The sequence below is a fragment of the Lagenorhynchus albirostris genome, chromosome 15, assembly GCF_949774975.1.
Source record: "Lagenorhynchus albirostris chromosome 15, mLagAlb1.1, whole genome shotgun sequence".
NCBI classification, from domain to species: domain Eukaryota; kingdom Metazoa; phylum Chordata; class Mammalia; order Artiodactyla; family Delphinidae; genus Lagenorhynchus; species Lagenorhynchus albirostris.
The window spans coordinates 1,246,709-1,269,194 of NC_083109.1; the positions used below are offsets into that span (position 1 = coordinate 1,246,709).

Below are 22,486 nucleotides of genomic sequence, written 5' to 3' on the forward strand. Positions count from 1 at the left end.
AGGGCTCGAGCACTGAGACCCCAGACGGCTATGTTCCCACGGGAAGGGCCGTCTCTCTCACGCTCTCCAAGAGTTTACAGTTTGCTGTGGGTTAGAAAGAAAGGTGTTACTCTCACATCCATGCTCACAGCAGCGAATTCACGGCGGCCGAGAGGTGGAAGCAGCCCAGTGTCCACCGATGGATGAAGAGCTGAACAACACGTGGTCCCGCCATACAATGAAGTATTACACGGACTTACAAAGGAAGGAAATCCCAGCACGCGCTACAGCACGGACGAACCCTGAGGACACCATGCTTAGAGAGATGAGTCAGTCACAAAAGGACAAATGCTGTAGGATACGTTTCCATTGAGGTCCCTAAAGGGTCAAGTTCATAGAGACGGAAAGCAGATGGTGGGCGCCAGGATCTGGGGGAGGGGGAGGGGAGAGCTCCAGTTTGGGAGGAGAAAGTCACGACGATGATGGCGGTGACGGTTGCCCAACAAGAAGGCAGAGCATCCCTGCGCTGCGGGCACGAGGACACACCTGCGTCCTGCGTCCTGCGTCCTGTGTCCTGAGGAAACCACCCCACCCCGGGGAGTTTCCCGGGCAGGGCTCCCAGCTCGGGAGAGCACAGCCTAGAAACCCACCCGCGGTTTCTCATGAAAACCCCCAGCCGAGCAGACAGCGCGGCCTTTATGGCAAATTAACATTCTGGCTGCATCTCCGTGAACAGTCAGGCCAAACCTACAGGGGCCAGACTCACTCTGTAATCGCGAATCTTTCTTTCAGAGTCTTTCTGATCACAAGTGGGGGGGCTGCGGGAGGAAATCTTTGCTTACATGGAAAATTAGGAGTTGTCTGATTCTAGAATCTACACAGCTGACAGCTACACCAAGCAGCTCCGACACAGACGCACAGGCGGGGTCTGTCCAGAGCGGGAGCTAGGAAACCCCACCTCGGCTGTATTTGCACGTGTGTGTCAGCATCCTGGAGGATCAGTATGTCTGTTCTTGGCATTTTCCTTCGACTGTTTGAAACACGTTGCTGGTTTCCTCGAACTAGTGAAATAAATCTTTAACACTCGTTTATTCTTTTCATAAGAAGGGCCTTAAATAACATTATGGTTTTCTTTTTAAATAGTTTAATAATCATCATTTAAATAAGGCTTTGGTGTGCTTTTCCATTCTCATAGTTTCTTTTCTCTGCATATACATCTTGCAAAATCTATTATTAACCCGCGAGACGACCGGCCCCTCTATTGTAAACAAGGAGGGAGAAAGAGAATGCGGACCGGTGGGTTCACTGGTTCCGGGGCGTGTCCTGGCCAGGAGCGGGTGCCCACGCGCCCTCCCCAGGCACCAGGGGAGCAGGACGCATCGCCAGTGCCTGGGAATCCACGGGAGGGGACGCCGGGGGCAGGGTCCCCAACGATGCACAAGGGCCTCGAGCCCCCACTTCTGCCCACCCATCGAACTGGGGGGCCTCAGCCTGGGTGCCTAGAGAAGCAGAAACACCACAGCCCTCCCTGGCCTTCTTCTAGAGCTGTGGTCCTCAGCCAGGGGGCGGGTCTCCCGGGGACACTTGGTGATGTCAGGAGACAGGGTTGGCTGTCATGACTGGGGGGGGTCATCTAGTGGGTGGGGGCCAGGGATGCTGCTAAACGCCCCGCAGTGCACAGGACGGCCCACCACAGAGATCCGACCCCAAGAGCAGAGAAACAGAGCCAGGCAGGTCTGGGGAGAGACTCCAGTGGGGCGCCCTGCCCTGCAGTGACACGGCCCCGGGCGGGCTGACCACGTGGGGCTTGTACTAATCCACCCACCGTGAGGTCCCACCAGCCCGGAAGGAGGCTGCTACCCCCAAGGGCGGGGGAACCGGACCGCACTCTCCTGCGGGGCTGAGGCTCCCCCGCCTCTGCTCACCCTGCGGGCCAGGAGCAAGGGGCCTCTAAGCTGAACGCTGTCCCCGAGGCTGACGGCGCTGGGTCCTCGGGGACAGGGGGTCGGTCGGCTAGAGGTCCTCATGGGCGGGGCTCAGGTCCACCCGCTGGGCCTTCCCGAACACCAGGAAGGTGCATAGCCCGAGGCTGCTGACTGCCGCCACCAGGTCGAACACGGACGTCCAGGAGCCCGTGGTCTCGATGAGGTAGCCACCCAGGCACACGCCCACGACTCCTGCACCCTCGAGAGGGGACAAGCAGACGGGGTGATGGGCCATCCCGCCCCTTTGAGGACAGCTTTGAGGGGAGCTGAGGGCGGGGGGCCTGAGGGCATGAGCCCCGTCACCGTCACCCAGGCACTTGGCCTCTGGGGACCCTGGACCTCGGGGATTCACTCACATCTGCGGGTCACGTGGTTGGGGACGGTTACATGCCATTGGAAGCATGAGCACCGTGGTAGACGGCTCTGTGCTCTCCCCCGGCCAGCTCTGGGGTCTGGGCTCCCCCCCACCGCCACTGCTCTGACACTGTGGGGACCCCCCAAGGGGTGCCACACCCCACCCTGAGGGCCGAAGCAGCGGAGCAGGTGGGAGGACACAGGCGTGGGGCGGCGCCCCGGGGAACTCTGGGTTTGAAACCCGCAGGCAGGGGACCCCAGCCCATTTCTCACCTGCCAAAGCCCCAGCTGTGTTGGCCACACCTGAAACAGGACAGAGAGAACGAGGACCAGTCAGCGGAGGCCCACTGTGACCCTCCCACGGCGCACCCACCTGGGGGCCCTGGGAGCGGGGAGGGGGTGAGCAGGGGGGCGCAGCCACTTCCTGTCCAACGAGGGGCCAAGGTCCTCACCAAACAGAAAGCCGGCACAGGACGGGGCCAGGTCCTGGATATTAACGGAAATGCCGCTGCGGGAAGAGGAAAGGACGCGGGTGAGTGACCACAGGGCGGCCGCCACCCGCCAAGCCGGCGGTCGGTCCTCCGATCACCTGGATTCCGGAGGCTGGCCACGCCAGGAGCTCAGCCCCAGCTCAGCGGTTACGCATGGGACCCACTCCCAGGACGAAACAAGACAGGGAGGTGAGTTTGCCTGGACTCACACTCATTTGCCACCCGATAATCTGGAAAACGACATCAAGGTGCCGATTCCCAAGACAAGTCAGTGCAGTTTTTCTGACTAAACACTGAGCTGCTGCGCAGGCCGGGAGGCCCGCAGAACAACACGTGGGATCCGATGGGCTCGCTCCCCACCTTTGGTTCAAAAGATGCTGCTTGGGGACCCTCATCTGCTCTGCCATCCCCTCCCCAAGCACCCGTTTTGTTTTCCCAAAAGGCCCAGGTCCTCACCGGCTTGATACCCTGACTGCCCTTCGCCTCGCGGCTCACTTGTGGGGACCTGCCATGCGCCCGCCCTCCATGTGCGCCCCGAGCCAGGGGCCCCGGACCCGGGAGCCCAAAGGCAGCGTGGGTGGCTCTGGTGGACGAGGAACCTGGCCCTTACCTGTGGTTGAAGGTCTGGAGGCCGATGGAGGCTGATGCAAAGACCACAGACTTACAAAAGCTCGAGGTGTGGCCCAAACACAGGGCAAAAACGCTGGACAGGCCGAGGCCCATCGCCTGCGGGAGAGACGAGTGGGGACGGGGTGGGAGTCTCGCCCCTTCCTGGGCTGCCTGAGCCACACTGAACGAGGGTCGGTGGGCACCCCTCCCGGGCTGGGGCCTGCCTGGTGGCCACTGGGACGAGGCTGCACGAATGATCTGGACCTGCTGGTCGTAGCCCATTCGACGTGAGCCGACCCAGGCCCCCAAATGGGCACCAGGACTCAGGGAAGGGCCTCAGGTCAGCCAAGCCAGTCCCAAGCACTGCCCCACAGTGCCCTCCAGCCACTGTGCCACACCAGTCCCCTTCTAGGTCAGGGGCCCCAGGAACAAAACAGGGATGTCCGGAGGGAGAGAGCCGTCCCACGACCCTCCTACCTGCATGAACTTCCGCACAGTGATGGTCCTGTAACCTAGACAGGGAGACCAGGAGACATCCTGTCGGCCCATCTGTGCTGTCCCACCCCAGACGGCACCCAGAGTGGGTCCCACCCTCACGGCTGCGCGGAGGGAGCGGGGAGAGGAGGGCCGGGCTGGGCTGGCGGTGGGGCAGCCCCTGCATCGCCGTGAGCCGCGCGCACACATGTATGAGCCTGTGCACTTAGAGGGTTCCCAAGGCCGAGGCCTGGCAGACGCACCTGAGGAAGGCCACTCTATGGTTACAAAGTGCTTGCTTTGTGTTTCTACCAATTTTCTAATTTTTCCACAATGAGTGGGTGGTTCTTCTGTAACTAGGACAAGACTGACATTTAAGGACGTGCAGCGCAGGGTCGTGGGGAGCTTGCGTGTCTGCGGGACAGTCATCCTCGGGCCGTGTGCACTCGGGTCTCAGGCCTGAGACCTCTGACCTCACCAGGTGCCCTTTCCTCCTCTGAAGAGGCCGGGGGCTGTGTCCAGCCCCCAGGTGGAGGAATTCCACCGTCGCAGTGTGACTGTGTCCCAATGTCCCCACCTGGGGAAACAGGCTGGGGGGTGAGAAGCTGGAGGCAGTCATCAGCAGAGTCGGGCCGGGAGCCGGGCTCCACGGGCCCACCTGGCTGGCTCTAAGCGCCAGGGGTCCCACTCTCACGGCCTGGTCCTCGGGGGCGTGGCCTCTTCCCATCGCTACAGGAGCACCCCAGGTGGGGTGCCTCTCTGCCCCCCAGAGTGAGGCAAAGCCCAGGCATGTCTCCCTGCCCGGCCCCTCCCCCAGGGCTCACCCTGATTGATGAGACGGTCTGAGAGAAGCCCGCTGAACAGACTGGCAGGAATGGCCACTAGCCAGGGCACCACGTTGAAGACCCAGCCCTGCAGGGAAGGAGGGTGCAGGGGCCTCAGAGGCCACCAGGGCAGGTGCGCGACCACGGGGAAAGGATGAACAGCCCAGGCGGTCATCCACGCCCACCACTGCCCACCAGGCTTTCTGCCCACAGGCTGGGCCTCCGAGATCCTAAGTCATCCCTGACCTTGACTGAGCGCTGGGCCCCCAAGTGCTATCACCCCTGCGGGGAGAGCCTCCCTCACGGCCCCCCACACCCCGCGGGGCAGAGCTGGGGGGCCGCACCCTGCCCAGAGTGTGCAGCCAGGGGGCCCCGGTCACCAGAATTGGGAGGGTAGCCAGGCGGCTGGGGTGCAGTCAGCCAGGCTGACCAGCAGCTGACATCTGTGCCCACATCACAGCCCCTGCGTGCCCCCCCACCCCCCGGGAAGGACTGTCTGCAGACGGGCAGGCAGCCGGGGCAGCAGCTGGGCCTCTCCTGTGTGCACCCAGGTGCGGCCGCTGAGCCAGGAGGCGGCAGAGCTGCCAGAGCTCGGCGGAAGGAACCCAGGGCCCCTCTGCGTGTGCTTCGCGGCGCCCCCCAACCCTGTGAGCTGCCGGGCGGCCAACCCACCTTGGAGCTGGGGAAAGTCTCCTTAAAGAAGGTCGGCAGCCAGGAGAGGAGGATGAAGAAGGAGCAGGCCGCTGAGAGCTGGGAGATGATGGCCGCCCTGGGGGGGCGGGGGCCAGGCTCAGGGTCCACACCCCAGCCCCCTCCCCACACCCAGGGCAGCCAGGGGCCTGAGGGCGCGGAGCCCAGAGTGGAGCCGCCCCAGCGTGGGCCGCTCGCCCTGTGGCCGAGGTCCCCAGGGCCCCAAACCCCATCCCCGCAGCAGCCCGGCTCACCAGACAGAAGGCTTTCGGAAGAGCTGTCTCCAGGGCACCTTGGTGTGTCTGGACACCGGCAGGCCCTGCGCCAGGACGCCCAAGGCCAGGATGAGATCTGAAGGGCAAGGCATCTCCACGTGAAAGCCATTCAAAGAGGGTGGACAGCTCTGCCCCCACAGGCCAGAAGCTGGGGGCGGCTCGTGGGTCCCCGGCTGTGCCTGGGGGCCAACCTGTCCTCTTCGCCAGAGCCTGGGCTCGGCAGCATCTGCCCTCGAGGGTGGACAGTAGTGTTGCCATCTGTCCCCTGAGTCCTCAAACGCTCCAGGCCCCACTCCTGTCACCGGGAGCCACCTCTACCCCTGCAATCTGCCTCTGCCGGCTGCGCAGCCCCCTGCACGTGTGCGTTCACCCGGCGACTCTCACACCAGACTTGACCGTAGCCGGCTGAGACTCAGGGAGTGGGCGTCTTCTGTGAGGCTCTACCTATGGGATCCTGGGGCCCCCGAGCTGGCCTGCTCTTGGGGGTTTGGTGGCCGCTCGCTGGAGGGGACAAGGCACCAGGGCCCCCGCCTTTCCCGGGCAGCAGCACGTACCTTTCTCACCCAGCAGACACCTGTACACGTAACACACCCACAGCAGGGTGAGCCCACCCGAGAAATAGAAGACGCTCGGCCAGCCGTACCAGTCCAGGAGCAGGGAGCCTACGGCCCCCGTCACCAGTGTCCTGGAACGACAGAGAGGGGCGTGGCTGGGACCCTCGCTTCACTGGGGTGCAGAGACATCTCCGAGATCCCTACCCCAGGTGACCTGAGTCCCTAGAAAAGAGCATTTCTATCCCCTGTGAGGCAACTGCCCGGAAGGCTGGTCCCCAGGCAGCTTGCTAGGGATGTGATAAATGGAATGTTTATAAATGGAATATTTCCTGCCATATCAACAAACAAAGGATGTCACATTCATCAAGGATTGCAGCCCTCCAACGTGAGCCAGTGAGCCCTGAGGAAACTCAGGGCTGAAAAGAATACCTGCTATCCTGCAGCCGTCTGACTGCAGCCACTCCCTGCGGTGAGCCCTGCGGAAACTCAGGATGTGAAAATACAGGACACTGGCCCCAGAGAGCTGAGGTGCACATCAAAGGAATGATTTCAGTGAGCCCAGACTCTTGCATCTTCCCAGATACAGAAAAGCACTAAATTCCTAAACTTGACAGATCGGGTTTTCTTTAATTAACAATAATTTTTGACCATTACCAGCCCTTTTGTTGCAAAACTCCTCTATATCCTGGCTCCTCCCCTCACCTCCTGGGAGCAGTTTCTCTGAAATGCTGTCTCCCGGGCTGCAGCCCTCATTTTGCCCCAAATCAAACTTAACCTCATGTTGTGCATTTTTTTAAGACAGATGCAAGCTTTCCGGGGACTCCCGGTGCCACGGGGGCCAGCGTGGACGTGGCAGCCGTGATGTGGCACACGAGTCCTGTGTTGCCCTAGTATCTCCTTACTAGGCCTCCCAGTTGGCCTACAGTTGTGTGTGGATCCTTTTAAAATGAAAAGGGCAACGAGAAGACAGCGGTGACAAGAACACGCTGAAACATAAAACCTCCTTGCTGTTTTCAGCTGCTCATATCAGAGAGGATGAAATTTCAAAAAGATTTCAAAATGCAAAAACAACCACCCAACCCAGCTGCCTCCCCAGGTCCTGCCAATGCTATTGTCCCAAATATGCCCTCGAGGCCCACCCCTCCCCCAGGCTGGCCTGCCTGTTCGGAGGCTACCCCTCAGCTGCCCCCCACCTGCTGAGGCTTGGCCAGGAGATAAAGGAGAAAGGCTTTCCCCCAAGGCCAGTGGAGGGATGCCTTCCGCTCTGAGCCTCCATTTCCCCATCTGCGGGGAGGGGGTGGGCACGGTCTCTCCCTGTACCTCCCCTGCACCCCACTCCCTCCCCGGAAGGCCCAGGTCACCCAGTGAGACGGGATTTCAGATAAACAATGAAACTCTCCTGTCCGTGTATTGCTTCTCTGAAATTCACATGTCACTGGGCCCCCTGGGTTTCTATCTGGGCCGCTCCCAGCCCCGCAGCAGGTACCCCTCACTCCTCTGCATTCTGCCTGGACCTCGGCAGCAGTAACGTGAGGGCCCTGAGCCCGGGGGTCGTGAAGCCCCAACAGGACAGCAAGACGTCCTTCCAGCCCCAGTGCAGTCACCCCACGGAGGGTCTGGTGCTCTGGGGGGTGCAGTGGGGAGGGGCACAGGTCTGGACCTTACAGGTCTGGACCTTTCATGTCTGGACCGTGACGGGTACCCTCTGGGGCGAACGCAGGCCACCTCCCCCATCGGGACGGGCACCCCATCCAGTTCTGTCAGCACAGATGGAAGGGAACGTAACACCCCAGCCCACGTGCCGGAGCCCCAGAGCTCTGGTCACATGCCGCTGGCCCGAGAGGGACAGAGCATGCATGGAGATGGGGGTGGCAAGCGCCTCCCAGAGCACAGAGTCACCAGACCTGCGTCACCCTGTCCCAGATGTGCACGTGGCCCGTCCCCACCAGACGCACCGAGGCGCTCTGCCAGGTGCACGCCCTTCGCCTCCCCACACCGACCCACCCCCGCTCGGCCCCCCCAAGGCCGGGACTTACCCAAACTGGGAGCCGGCCCCCACGGTGCTGTAGGTGAAGGCTCGCTCACTCTCCCGCACCTTCTGGGACAGCAGGCTGGTCAGCGCAGGGAAGTAAACCCCTGGGGCGGCAGAGAAGGCAGAGGCCCGCGCAGAGCTGTGTCCCGAGCTGGCCCGCGGGCCCTGCCGGGGTGGCCGGCAGAGGGGTGAGACGGGGCTGGAAGCTCCGCGGGGCCCTCGGTGATTATTCAAGCCCGGGTCTCCTTCCTCCCGCTGTCACCCCCAGGGATCAGCAGGGCTGGGCTTTTCCCAACACTCAGCTAAAGAGACAGCTTGGGGAGCGGGGGGTTCGCTCAAGGTCCTGCCACCAGGACGGCTGCAGGGGGGCTTCTGGGCCCAAGCTGGCGCTCCTCCACTGTCACGCCAGCTCCCAGAGCCACACGGCTCCAGAGTCCTGGCACCAACATGCAGAAGCACACACACAGGTGACAAGTGACAAGTGCACACGCACACACACTGACACACACGGTGCGTGTACGTCGGTGAGACCTGAACAGCCCCGTGGAACTGCACTGCCAGGTCCTGGATGTGATGCTGCCCTGTAGCTACGTGAGATGCCACCACAGGGAGGGAGCTCGGGACCTCCCTGTACCTTTCACTGCAACTTCCTGTAAAGCTATAATTATTTTAAAATCTAGTTTAAAAAAAAAAAAACGGCATTGGCGAAAGCAGCTCTTGCCCGTTACACTGCGCTTTTCTCCAAAAGCACCTGGGGAAGCTCAGAGGCCAGGGCACATAGGGACAGGACTTGGTCCCTGCCTTCCCTTTGGGGCCCCAGGCCCCTGCTCACACCATGTGGGGAGCACGTGGGGTGAATTCAAAGGAGCGCAGGTGCTGGACTGCCTGGACCACCAGGACCACATGTGGGCCGGCCCGGTGGGGCTGATCAGGAAACAGGCAGAGGCCCATTCCAGGATATACATCTGGGGTCTTGGGGGTACAGGCTAGAGGCCCACGCCCCACCAGAGCTCTGGGAAGTGGGGAGGTGTGGTGAGGAAGGGGTCACGTCCAGCGGACGGATGCTGTCAGATGCCATGCTGGTGGAGGGCAGGAGCTCAGAAGGCCGTCCCACTCCCTGGAGGGTGGGTGTGCGCCCCTGCCACCAGCTCCCCCAGGCCACTGGGGATCTTTGAGGGGGGCTCTCTCCAGAAGTATAATATCCCCAAAGAACGAGAGCGGGGGGCTTGGGAAAGCTGGCATCCCCTCAGCCTGCTGGCCCGGCCAGCGCGGGTGTGGCCTCCGACTGGCAGCACACAGAAACTGGGCACGTGCCCACCATGCGGCTGGTGGAGCCGACGGTGCCACGTGGCAACCTGGCTGACACCGGATCCCTGGAGCGGAAGTTTTGGCAGAGGAGGACACGTGACATTAAAACGTGCCAGCCAGACTGTGAAGTGACTCTAGACACGGAAAGTGCCTTGGGCGCGACGGCCTCGAAGCACAAACAACGCCCGGTGCAGGGAAGCGAAGCCCAGAGCCGGCAGCCCGCCAGCGGGGACGGCCTGAGCTGTCCGCCTGCCAGGGAGGAGAGCCCATGACCTCAGCAGCAGCAGCGCCGCAGCACTGACGCACCCGCTCTGAAGTGAGGCACACCACATGCAGGGGCACACACGAGGACACACGTGCACGCCCATGAGCACCCACCTGAACACGCGCCCGTGCACACAGGTATGCATGCACATACATACGCGGGCACACACACCCGTGCACACACTCCCCTTGCTCTGCGGCGCGTGGGCCCGAGGTCCAGCCCCCCGCAGCCCCCCTACCTTGGAGCAAGCCCGTGAGGATGCGAGAGAAGGTCATGAAGGCCAGGTGGGCGCTGCTGAGGCGGGAGAGCAGTGGCGTGGCGGCGGTGATGAAGCCCCAGGCGGAAGCCGACAGCAGGATGACCTTCTCACCCCCGATCCTGCACGGGGGACGAGAGGGCAGTGACGGGGAGCTGTGCGGCTGGGCTGCAGGCCGGACCAGGAGACCCTGCCGTGGAGGAACCCGGGGAGGGGGCCGGCACCGCCCGTCACTTGGAGCTGCCCTCTGGGGTGGGCGTTGCAGCCACATCCCCTCTGCAGAGGAGGCCGAGGCTGAGCGCGCAGGGTACAGCCGGGTCCCTCTGTCCCCATGGGCCCCAGAGCTGCCTCCTTGGGTGCCGGTTGCTCCCCAGGGAACCAAGCACCCGAGACGAGCTGAGCGCCGGCCCCAGCCCACCCCTGCGCAGCCCTCGGGTCTCCCAGCCCCCCGCTTGCTGTGGGCGGGGCCTCCCCCCATTCCCTTCCTAGGAGCCACCTCCCAAGCCCTGCAGCGCAGGAGGGATTACCGGTCCCCCAGGTGGCCGCCCACCACCTGAGTCAGGCAGTAGCCCCAGAAGAAACTGCTGAGCACAACACCGGCCTCCTTCTTATTCCAGCCGAAGTCCTGGCTCATGGCGGCGGCACAGACGGGCATGCTGACGCGGGCGCAGTATAGCAGGCATGTCCCCAGAAGCAGCGTCCCTGTCCACACCTGGCACTCGGGTCTGGGGAGAGAAGGGCCCGGTCAGGCCCAGGAGAGGCTGTTGGATGGGGCCCCTCGGCCACCTCTCAAATGTCCACCTGCTCACGTCTGGTGACTCCTGGGAGAAACGGGCAGACACAAGAAATGATGCACGGGGTCCCTCAAGCAGCAGGGGTGGGAGTGGCCGGATGGCTGTCGCAGGGCAGAGGCTGAATAGCTGCAGCTGGGGAGGTGCTGCTCTCCAGGTCCCGGGCTCTCGGTTTCCATGGACCAAGGGCCCAGGAAGGCAGCAGGCTGACAGCTGGTAGCCGGCCAAGGGGGCGACGGGCTGGGGAAGAGGACCCCAGCCACAGCAGAGAGGAGGGTACCACAGCACCATGGGCCCCCGCAGGGTCCCCAGGAAAGCTGGGTGTGCCCAGCAGACCACCTTGGGGCAGACAGGCCCTGGGAGGAGCCTGGGCAGCAGTGAGGCAGCCCTGGCCGCCTGGGAAGGTTGCCAGACCAAGTCTATACAAGTCCCCAAAGCTCCTGGCCAGCACCGTCGACTGTCAGTCACCAAACCAGGAAGTCAGAAACTGCCAGAGTGCAGAGCCCGGAGGAGCCCAGGAGACGCAGGTGCCTGTGGGACCCTGGGCGGGGCCCTAGGACCCCGGGGGAGAGTGCAGAGCCCGGAGGAGCCCAGGAGACGCAGGTGCCTGTGGGACCCCGGGCGGGGCCCTGGGACCCCGGGGGAGAGTGCAGAGCCTGAGCACAGCATGGGCTTTGGCAGCAGGACGGTCCTCGGCAGTCCACTGATGGGGACCAATGGACACTGACCTAGGACGTGAGTGGGGGACACGTATGGAGCGCGTGGCAGTCTGTACTGCCTTTGCAGTAGCTCTGTACATCTAGAACTGCCCTAAGAGACAAAGTTTGGGGAGGGGGGATTGGTATTTTTTTAACGAAAAAGAGAGAGGAGACTCAGTGCCCTTTGTGCAGGTGGAGGGGGGCTCAGTGGGGGACGGCCTGGGGGAGGAGCACCACTAGTGACTTGCGATGTCTTTGCACAGGGCGGGGACGTCCCCTGAGGGTGGGGGCCACAACTGGGGGGGGGTCGGGAGAGTGGACAGGCCTTGAAGCAGTCTCAGTGGGGCCTTGGGGGTCCTGCCTGCACCTGGACTCACCTGCCCAACTGGGGCAAGTGTTCTCCCCAGGGTGGGGGGTGGTGGTGGTGCGAGACGCACAAAGGGAATAGGTTCAGGCTGTGGGGAAGGCACGGGGCCGGGGCTCCAAGCCCAGGGCCCCCGAGGCCTGCCCAAAGCAGCCCGAGGCGTTAGTGCTGTAGACCTTGGGGAGGCCACTGGACAGGTGTCCAGGAGGGTGAGGCCGGCAGGAGCCGCACGGGCAGTTCTCAGAACAGAGGGAAGGACGCCTCTCACCTGGCGGATGACCCAGGACACTGGAGTCTCACCCTCGCTCCCCAAACCCCCTTGGACCCCTGTCTGGACCTGGCGGGGGCTACCCCCACTGGCCGGGCACGTGAAAAGAACAGCCAGTGGGGCCCAGGGTAGTGGAAGCTTGGACTCCATCTGCGGACACGGGCAGGTCCCCTGCCTGTGGGCCCCACCCAGGCTCAGGCTGTGAGCCGACTCCGGGGGGAGTGTCCAGGGTGAGGCCAGGACCACCCCTGGGAGGGCCGGAGCCCTCGCCTGCACGCCTCCCGGGGGTGAGAGACCTCGGAGGCCCTGAGGGTCTTGCCCGCTGGCGGGCAGCACCCGCACCAAGAACTGATAAGTGCGTGCGGACGGCTGTGTCCGTTATCTCCGGGGCAGGACCGCTTGGCCAGCAGCGAGGTGGGGCTGCCCCCCACCCCCTCTGGCCCGCGCCCTCCTCCTGGCAGGGTGGACTCCGCACCCCTGGCGCTGGGGGAAAGTTTCGGGGAGGGAAGAAGCTGCTGTCCTGGACCTGGTCACAGACAGGGCGGGGGGTGGGGGGTGGCACGTGGGGCCCGTCGCCCGGCCTCCCGAGCTTCAGTTTCCTCGGTGAAGATGGGCTCATGTCCCTGACACCCAGCTCCTTCTCGGGTCAGTGAGCAGCAAGGTGACCCACCAGTTCCTGGAGCCCCAACAAGGAGCTGTCGACCGGCCAGCGGGCTGGGAGGGGCCTGGCACCAGCACGGCCCTCCTCCCCAGGCGCCTCCCCCGGCTCCGCTCCCCCTGGCACATCAGTGTACTTTTCCACAGTCCAGGAAGCGAGTCGGGGAGCCTTCCCCGTGTCTCAGGCCTGCAGAGGCCTCCCCGGCCCCGCTGCTGCCCTCACAGCTGAGGAGCTGTTGCCCCAGGAGGCTGCAGCGTCTGGCAATCCCACTGGCGGAGACAGCTGCTTCCAGGCTCGAGCCCCTCCCTCGGGGGGTTTGGGGTGAAGGAGCCCGGCCTGCTGTCCCCAGACAGAGCCGTGTTTGTGGGCGGCGCCCGGTTTGGAGTTTGGGAATTACAGTCCAAAGTGTTCTGCAGCCCTCAGTGATGTGTGTGGTCTGATGTAGTGACCAACTCTCCCGGAGGAGAGACTTGGGTGCCGCTCTGGGCCCTGGCCTGACTCGGGGAAACCCGCCCTTCCCTGTGCCTCAATTTCCCCGTGTGCACTGGACCACGGATTTCAAACTGGGTCTCTGGGTGCCCGGAGGGGTGCCATGGGTGGGGCTCCCAGGCAGCACTCTTGGACGAGTTGCTTTTTATATTAGAACCTCCTATAGGAGTCCAATGGGAAATAGGGTCCCGTGCTGGAAAGCCTGCCGTTCTGCAGTTCCAGGAGCCGGCCGCTGGACCGTGCCTCGGCAGGGGCTGGGGGGCTGCTCCCTTCGGAAACTGCCCGGTGACCCTCAGTGACGAGGGAGGGGCCGTCACGCCCCCACCCTCCTTCCTGGTTCGTAAAGTGTGCCTGGAATGACTCAGAAGCCAAGATGGTAAGGACGACAGTAGCACAGCGCATGCGGCAGGTCTCGGTGGCCTCCCCCCTGGAGAGGCTAAGGCGGCGGGAGGGGGCGGAACCCCACGGGGCAGATCGCAGACTCACCTGGGGCCTGGTGGTCCCAGACGCTAGTTTCCTTTACAGAACCAAAGACTGTGAGGGGGGGGGGGCAGGGGCGGGGCGGGGGTTCTGCCAGGCCAGCGAGTCCCCAGGAGGCACCCGCTCAATGTCTGAGTTTGTGACATGCAACCCCTGGGGGCTCAGGGCCTGTCTCCTCCGCGGCTCCAACCGTGGGAATGACACCCCCAGTCCACCCTCTTGCCCCCTGTTTCCCAGCCCCGCACTTCAGGCCTTCGGGGACACTGCTCCCTCTGAGCAAACATCCCACCAGGCCTACTGGGAAGCACGGTCCAAACTGCCCACCAAAACCAGCCCAGCCGGCCACCCGGGCCCACCAGGACGGAGCCAGCAGAGGACTCATGAGCCCAGCCCTGCCGTGGCCTCCGACGCCCGTCCAGGGCCACCTGCACGGCCCTGCGGGCGAGCCCTCGGCAAGCACACACGCACGGGTTGGTGCACAAGGGGAGTGGCAGGGGCTGGGGAGCAAGGCTTTTAACTTCCCACGAACAGCCACAGCCCGAAGTTGCCTTTAAAAGGAAGTTTTATTCCTTTATGTGGTCAGAGCAGCGGAGGGTCACCTGCGCGCAGATGGGACCGCGTCCCCGGCACCTGCCCCTCCCTCGGATGCACTGTGCCGGCACCCCGGGAGCCTGGCTCTGTTTGCTCTCTGGGTGGGAAGTCCAGTTAGAAACAGGGGAAAGCCAGATGAGACTGACCTGCTCTGGAAGGCCGGCAGGGTACCGAGAATACGGTGCTGCCCCCCCGCCTCCTTGTGGCCCCGGGAGGTCAAGAAGGGCCCGTCAGCTTTCAGGCAACCAGCCCACTCTGAGTTTAAGGCGCTGGCATGGGACGCCCTCTGGAGCTGGGGGGCCAGGTGCTGTGCGCTTCCTCCCTGGGCCCTGGAGGCCCCCGCAGCCCTGGCCCTGAGTTGGCGGGCAGCGCCACTGGGTGGGCAAAGGGACGTCCTCCACAGCTGCTGGGGACACAGAACAGGCCAGCTGGAGGTCTGGCTGGAGGGGGTGACCCAGACACGGCCAGCTGCCAGAGGCCCGATTAGGACGCCAGACGCAGAATCCTGGCCCTGCGGACGGGCTTGCTAGGAACACGGAAGGTCATGGCAAAATCAGCCACAAAAGGCCTGAAGACCTGCCTCCAGCCCACTCTGTCCACTCCCGAGCCTTGGGTCTGAGCCCCCAGCTCTTCAGGGTGCTTCCGTGAACCTTCTAGAACCTTCTGCATCCTGCAAATGGCCCCTGTGCATGAGAAGCACCCACGGCTGAGCAAACACAAGGTCACGTGGACCCTCGATTCAGAAAAGGGAAATGAGTCGGCGCTGGGGGCAGAGGGCAAGCAGGGGCAGAGGGCAACCGCCGGAGCGTGCAGGCCCAAGGCTGCCGGCGCCCGGCTGGGACGTCCCTGGGGAGCGGCCCTGCCTCGGGGGTCATCCACATGGCGGCAGCCGCCCACGGTCGCCCTTGTCACGATTCTCATCACCTTTAGCCACTCGGGGGTGCGAACCATCTTTTCCCGCTGAGCCCCACTCCACCCAGGACCCCCGCTACCCCACCTGCAGGTGCTCCTTTCTAAACTGGGCGGGGAGGGAGGCGGTGAAGGCAAAGCCGGCCAGGTCTAGATCCGTTAAAGCGTAACCGAGGGGGAGGTTTCAAAACATTCTTCAGAGGTCCCGGCCCTCTGCCCAGCTGGCTGCGGAGCTGCCTGCCACCTGGGTCAGCGGGGCCTCGCCTCGACAAGGGGCGGGGAGAGAGCGAGGGAGCAGAGGCGGCCGCAGGGCGCTCCGCAGCCGGGCACACCCCGCATGCCTGCCGCCCTCCTGGGCACCTGGCAAGGAGACCCCGTGCTGCAATTTGGGCTTTGGGGCTCCCGCCCTCACCAGGCCCTGTCCCAAGGGAGCCTTCTGGCTTCTGAGGCCTTCCTGTGACCAGCTGTGGGAGGCGGGTCCCGCAGGCAGCAGGGCAGGCCCCGGGGACTCAGAGCTGGAGGTGGACGGGCCTGGAAGCGCAGGGCCTGACTCTGGGCCTGGGGTCCACTGGAGGACCTGAGGGAGCTCTGAGCGGCGGGCGGCCTGGGGGCTGCTCTGAGGGCTCGCCTCTCGGTCCTGGTCGCCCTGTGAGTCATGCTGGTGAGCAGATCCCTGTCCCAGGGCCTTCTGCACCCAGCAGCAGAAGAGGGCGGCCTGCCTGGGCTCTTCCTCCCTCACAACCGACGCCCCCGTGGGGACCCTGTTGGCGTCAGGTCTCCGGCACACGACGACAGCAGGGCTCAGCCAGCTGCCGCAGGTGCCGGCGTGGTCCCCCCAACGCCCCCAGCCCACTGCCTGCCTGCACAGGTGGCACTCAGTGGGTGGTCACAGGTGCGGTCCTGGGGGTGGGGAGGCCGTGCCTGGGAGCCACCCTGCCCAGCCAGGCAGGCCTCCCGGGACAAGACACTGCGCACACCACCCCCAGGACTGGGGCGGCCTGGAGAGAGTGCAGGGGGCTCTGGGTGGGTGGGGGGTGGCACTGGCCCTGGATGGGAGGCGTGGAGGTGCAAGGCCCCCCAGGCAGAGCAAAGGTGCGGGGCGGCAGGGAGCCATCTCTGCCCAGGACGCCCGCTCCCTCCCCTGACCGCCGCCCCGCCCCCACCCCCCGCCGCGAGGCCCCACCTGGACCACTGGGCGTCCTCGGCCGCTTCCCTGCGGGCCTCATCCGGGAGCGGCTGCATCGGGCGCGGACGGCGTGGGCACAGGGTGTCCGGGTCCGTTCCCGCCCAGCCGACCCACCGGGCAGCGCCGCCCAAGTCCACGTGTCAGTCCCAGCTGCGCTTCCGACCGGCGTACTCCCAGGACGTGTCGCCCCCGGACGGCCACCGCGGCGGGCGGGGCGGGGCGCGCAACTTGGGTCTCCGCCCTGCTCACTCCGTCGGAAAGGCCAGACCTGGCGCTCCCGCGGCCGGGCGGGTCAGACCCTCGCGCGCCGGGGCCTCCTCGCTGCCGGTCGCGGAAGTTCGGGATGGCGCGGGCACTTCCCCTGCAGGCGGCAGGAAGGATGGGGCTTCGGAGGGGCTGAGCCGGCGTGATCCCGGCCGGACACATTGCTGGCAGGGCAGCCTCCGCGCACATACACAAATGGAGGTGTGGTGGGGTGGTCCTCACCTCGCAGGGCTGCCTACGCATCAGTTGACAGCTCGGGGTAGTCTCACCTGTGCAAGGACAGCAAGACTCAAGGGGAACCAATTTTTAAAATGGATCTTTGAAGGTGGGCTCCAGCCCTGTGACCCCGGACCAGCCTGGGAACCCTGGGCAGCCCAGCGCTTGCGGGGGGTGGGGGTGGGGTGGGGGTGGGGGTGGGGGCTGAGTGTTCTGAGTACGGACACGTGCCGGGCCCCACGCTGAGCCCTGTGTATCCTCAGTCTCAGGGCTCCACCTGACCTCAGAAGGCTTCACACCCACGTGCTGCGCACAGCCAGCGCTGTGACGGTGGGGACACATTGGAAGCAGGTGGATTTCTGGGCGATTCTGCTTCCGCCAGCTGCCCCCTCTTCACCCTGCAATGCCCCCTCCACCTGCTACCCCCTCAATCCATCCTCCACACGGCAGCCTGGCGAACGTGGCCACATCCCACCCTGCTCCATGTGTGCTTGCCGAACAAACTGCTGTTCTTCCATCCACGCGACGCTCAACGGGGCAGAAGGATGGGGCTGGAGAGAGGTGTGTGCCCCAGAGAGCCTGCGACTCGGAGAAGTGTTCACTCAGCCACGACAGTACCCCACCCTGCTCCTGGCAGCTCACCCTCACCCACTGCCTGGGGCTCTTTGATGATGATTTTACATACAGACCTAGAGCCACACTGTGGGGGGCATTTGTCATTTGCCCAAAGTCCCTCTCCTTCTGGAGCTGATGTTCCAGGGCGTGTAGACGAAACACAAAAAGGAGACCAAGTGGGGCAGGGAAGGGTGGCTTCTGCCGTGGGACGGGCTGAGAGGTGCTCCCAGAAAGACATACACGTCAAGTCTGAGATCAGGGAAGGAGGAGGCCGTGCGGGCGGGGCGGGCGGAGGCCCAGGGCCAGCTCCAGGACCGCAGGGAGCCCAGCCGGGCTGAGGAGGGGGAGACAGGAGGTGGGGACAAAGTGCTGGTGAGGTCATTACTTGAACCTCACAAACACTGCTGTTCAACACTTCTGTTTTACGCTCAGGATACAACAGAACACCCGGAGATTAAGGACTCATCAGTCCCACGAGTCTGTGGCCAAGCAGGGGCCAGTGCCCCGTCCCCTCACCCTGGCCAGGGTGGTCGACGGCCTTCCAGGCTTCCGGCTGACCGCCCACCACCTCCCTTCCCGCCCCTCCAGCCCCGGCGTGGCATCCTCCGTGACAGCTGGGCTGGCTTCACTTGCAGAAGCCAGATGGTAAAATTAGTGTGACTGTAAGACACCACGACCCGTGGGAGAGAAAACCTCATGTGACAGGGCCCGCGGCTGAGTGTGCGGAGAGCGGGAGCCACGACCGGAGGAGGAGACGTCCCTCCGTCCTCTCCGGTGACTAAGCTTACGTGCAGCCCAAACACGCAGAGTGCCTTGGGGTCCCAGCGGCCAGGCGCATCCCACCCCCAGCTCCAGAGGCGCGTCGGGGTCTCAGCCTCGTGCCGCAGTGAGCCTGCTGCTCCACGGGTATCTGACATGGAGAGAACGCAGCCGCTCAGAAGCTTCACGTGGGCAAAAATCTGCTCACCTCCAGTCACTGCTCCACTGGTCAGAGCTGGGGGTAAACGAGCCCGGGAGACTTCCTTCTGTGCCACGGTCGGATGTGACCGTGAACCTGGCCTTCCAGCTGGGAGGCTTCCAAACCGCAGACAACCCGGGCCCCGTGTTCCTATCTAACTCCACCCCCCAATCCCCACAACGGGAAACACCTCCATGCTGTCAGCGCAGGGTTATCGTGATCAGTGGCCCCAGACCACCCCTCCCCTCCTCCCCCCTCCCACCGCTGGGGCTGGGCAGTCTGCTCACCACGGAGCCGTGGCCGGCATCCTGCAAAGACGAAGCCACTCAGCACACTCCACCCGCCCCAGCGACTCGTGCCGAAGGCCCACTCGAACCCCGTGCCCGACATCTACGTAAGTAAACCACCACAAGGAAGGGAGAGCCTTGACGGCATCTCAGCGTTGAGGCACAGCCTCCAGGGTGGGCAGGCCCCGTGCCAGGACCAGCCCCTACCGAGCACCCTGCGGGAGGTGAGCACAAAACCAAGGGCTTGGGGGCATCGGCAAGGGCCACCTGGCTGCGCCTGTGAGGTGGGAGAGGTCCCTGCCGTGGGTCAGCGATGGGGGAGGCCCCTCCTTTCCTGTCCCCATCACCACCAGCGCCGGCACCGCTGCGCATTGCCCGGCACGGGGCTGCACTCTGCACCCCGCCCATTGCCCTCCAGCTGCGTCCAGGGTCCCGCACTGGCCTTCCACAGAGGGTGCTCGGGAACCCGCCCCACAGGACGCCAGCACGGGCACCACGGCGGCGGCCCCGGGCTTGTTGGAGCAGCCCTTCTTCTTTGAAGGTTTGGAAATTTCATATGTCACAAAAAAATTACTTAGAATGTTCCAATTCAGCTGAAAGTCATACGGTGGGCACGGAGCCCGACTAGCTCCACCCCCTTCACAAAACTGAAACGAGGTGCCAGTGCAGAAGAGCGGACGGCAGGCCTCAGGGCGGGGACGCGGCCGCGGCAAAGCACGGACGCACGGGAACCAAAGCTCCGCCACGCTTCCAGGTCTACGCACAAACGTGTTAGTGTGGCACGGAACTCTGTTCTCATTGGAATGTTGTCGGTGGGGGGTGCGGTGGGGAAGAGCTTTCGGACGAACACTCTGAGAAAAATGTGCAAACTTTTACTATGAAATTAAGAACAGGCAGCAAAGGCAACCTATTCTGCGTTTTTCAGATGTTGTGAGTGCTGCACGCATGCGCCCCAGGAATCGCCTGGAACGACAGAATCAGAGGGGCACCAAGTGCTAGCGGGTGACTGTTTTACACAGGCTCTCACACGACTGCTGCCAACAGTACAACTGACTGTAAACCCGAAAGAGCAGGTACGTATTTCTGAAATGGAAACACACCCATCGTCAGAACAACACGCTTGGTGTCCAGGGGCTAGGGACGGGCAGCCCAGCCTGCAGTCACCGCACCTGATGCCTTTAATCTGGTCTTCTGTTCAGACCAAGACTTGGCAATAGTCACCCAGAGAGGAGTCCTGCCCCGTTATCCGGAGGACGGCAGTGTCTTTTTTTTTTTTTTTTTTGCGGTACGCGGGCCTCCCACTGCCGTGGCCTCTCCCGTTGCGGAGCACAGGCTCCGGACGCGCAGGCTCAGCGGCCATGGCCCACGGGCCCAGCCGCTCCGCGGCATGTGGGATATTCCCAGACCCCAGACCGGGGCACGAACCCGTGTCCCCTGCATCGGCAGGCGGACTCTCAACCACTGCGCCACCAGGAAAGCCCCGGCAGTGTCTTTTAACACAGAATGTGTACGATTCTCTCCGAAACTCCTGGTTCTGCTACGGTCCCCTAAACTAACAGCAGAGAGAAGTGGGAAAGTACAGACATCACACTGCGTTAGAAAAGCTGCCCCTCCACACATTTTCTCTGCATGTCTGTCTTCAGAGGGCGTCCTGGCTGGACGGCAGAGCCAGCCCTGCGACCCCCAGGCTTGCTCCTGGCATCTCAGTCCACGCCAGGACCAGTCCCAACCAACAGCTGCCTTTTCTAGAAACTGGAAAACTTAATTCAAATGGCAAAATACGTTAGCTCTCATTTGCTTTGCGATAATCCCTGTGCTTCGGAAGAATCCCGACTAGGGGTCATTCCTCACGTGACTTCACAACACCAGGAACACAGAGCACCAGAATATTCGCACATTTTATTTATTTCAAGGCACTTTCCACCAGAAAGTGTAAAAGAAGAAAGAAACTACCCTGGTAGAACATTACATTTTGACAAACACAACAGCGAGATCCAAATGAGACGAAGCAGAGTCAGCACACTTGACGCTCGTTATCTTGAAATGGCTTAAGGTAGCCTGCTTGCTGCAAAAAGAGAGACTGCAAAAAAGAGGAAACAGAGGCGTCTGCAAAGCCACCCCCCTGAAGATTTCCAGCCCATGGGGAAGGAACTAAACCCCTTAAACAAAGGTAAAGAGCTGAAGAGTAACATCTGAATTCTCTGAGTCTGGCCAGCACCCAGCTCACACGGGTTTTAGCACTGGCCGATCAAGTCACTCACTGGCTGAACTGGGGAATAAAATAGCAACACTTCTCATAAGCATTTAACATTTCATGCACGTGACAAACCCCATTCAAGTCCTGACAGTTTATGGATGATTCTTGCCCATTACTGTACATCTCAAACCCTCTCCTTTGAAAAATATTTCAAATCGATTATATATTAATTATGCACATAAACAATCTTATATACACTAATAATAAAGGATGCTTTTGAAAAAATGTAGTTTTATGTCTACTGCCCTAATATTTTTCTTCCAGCTTCTGCTGTATTAAGTCTTAATTACCTGAAGATTAAAACCCCCTTTCTCCCTAACTTATTTTTATCCTCAAACCTCAGAGGAAATGATCCTACGGAAAGGTCACACCTGAGGCTGACGACCGAGAGAGGTGAAACTCATCACTTCTGGGGGTAAGGAAAGGACACCCCACCCCCCCAACCCTCACAAGGTCCAAAGGGCAGCATGAAGGGCCAGTCTAGGGCCTGAGTGGTCTATTTGCCTTTGCGCCCGTGACTGAATTACACAACCACCTGGGGAAGGAAAATCCTGCCTGAAGCTGTACCCACTGAAGACCGGTGACCCCGCAGACTCAAGTGCAGGTCGAAAGCGAGTGGTAAGTGGAGGGAAGAGCTGGTGCCACAGATGCTTCAGGACAAACACTCGGGGGGTCGGAGGCAGAGCCCCGACCTCCCCGAGGACCTGCTTCACTATGCATCCAGGCCCACGGGCTCCCCAGATTCGGCTGCTGATGGCATTTCTCTCCATCGAGCCCGGATGCCAGCACAGCCCACCCTGCACAAGGGCTCAGACGAGGGAGAACTGAGTCTCAGCCACGTGGGCGCTCCCACCAGAGGGTGCACAGGAGCCCCCAGCCCCAAGAGCTCCGCGTGCTGGGGCCCCGTCCACCTCCACCTCCACCACCTCGCCCAGGGGCCGGCAGCTCTGCAACAATCCACAGAACCCCTTCCAGCACTGGCGCCCCAGGCCACCTGCCACAAAGCCCAACACCCGAGCCTGCATCTGGGTATCACCGACCGCACTGGGTGCCGGGCAGGGGACAGATATGAGGGCACAGAAGCAGGACAGGCACAGCACTGGCTGACAGCGTGAGAGATGCTGAAGTACGGCACACGCCGCGGCGCAGTCACCCGTCTCTCCAGCTGCAGATACTAGACGGTGTCACTGCCGTCACATGGGGAAGCCAGCCCCAGAAGCAAAAGGGGTGCTGGAGATGATGAAAACTTTTGAGAGACCATTTTGGTCATTCTTGAAATTAAAGAGAAACCTTTATTTTTAACATAACTGCCCAAGAGAGATGGTTCATTGATCCACTAGGAAAGAGTCTCTCACCACG

General features: G+C 62.7%; 1 protein-coding gene across 2 annotated transcripts; it reads right to left on the reverse strand.

Annotated features, from left to right (window-relative positions):
• Window positions 1-1,797: 1,797 nt before the first annotated feature.
• On the reverse strand, window positions 1,798-16,702 carry SLC17A9 (solute carrier family 17 member 9). Of its 2 annotated transcripts, none has more exons than XM_060123077.1 (13): window positions 16,528-16,702; window positions 10,624-10,821; window positions 10,079-10,218; window positions 8,272-8,371; window positions 6,236-6,366; window positions 5,661-5,757; window positions 5,389-5,485; window positions 4,717-4,804; window positions 3,896-3,930; window positions 3,420-3,535; window positions 2,771-2,826; window positions 2,592-2,621; window positions 1,798-2,156 (listed from the first exon to the last, which is right to left on the reverse strand). In XM_060123077.1, the coding sequence occupies exons 1-13, from the start codon at window positions 16,584-16,586 to the stop codon at window positions 1,993-1,995; spliced, it is 1,311 nt and encodes a 436-aa protein (XP_059979060.1). In that variant the 5' UTR covers window positions 16,587-16,702; the 3' UTR covers window positions 1,798-1,992. The 2 variants fall into 2 exon arrangements, with proteins under 2 accessions (XP_059979060.1, XP_059979061.1); XM_060123078.1 differs by having other exon boundaries at window positions 1,798-2,163.
• Between the last annotated feature and the right edge of the window lie 5,784 nt (window positions 16,703-22,486).

Coding starts and splice junctions, on each gene's coding strand:
- SLC17A9 (XM_060123077.1), bottom strand. CDS start 16,586: ATGCAGCCGCTCCCGGATGAGGCCCGCAGGGAAGCGGCCGAGGACGCC. Junction 5,758..6,235: donor GTGTCTGCTGGGTGAGAAAG/GTACGTGCTGCT, acceptor CTTGCCCTTCAG/ATCTCATCCTGGCCTTGGGC. Junction 2,827..3,419: donor CTCCAGACCTTCAACCACAG/GTAAGGGCCAGG, acceptor CTCTTCCCGCAG/CGGCATTTCCGTTAATATCC.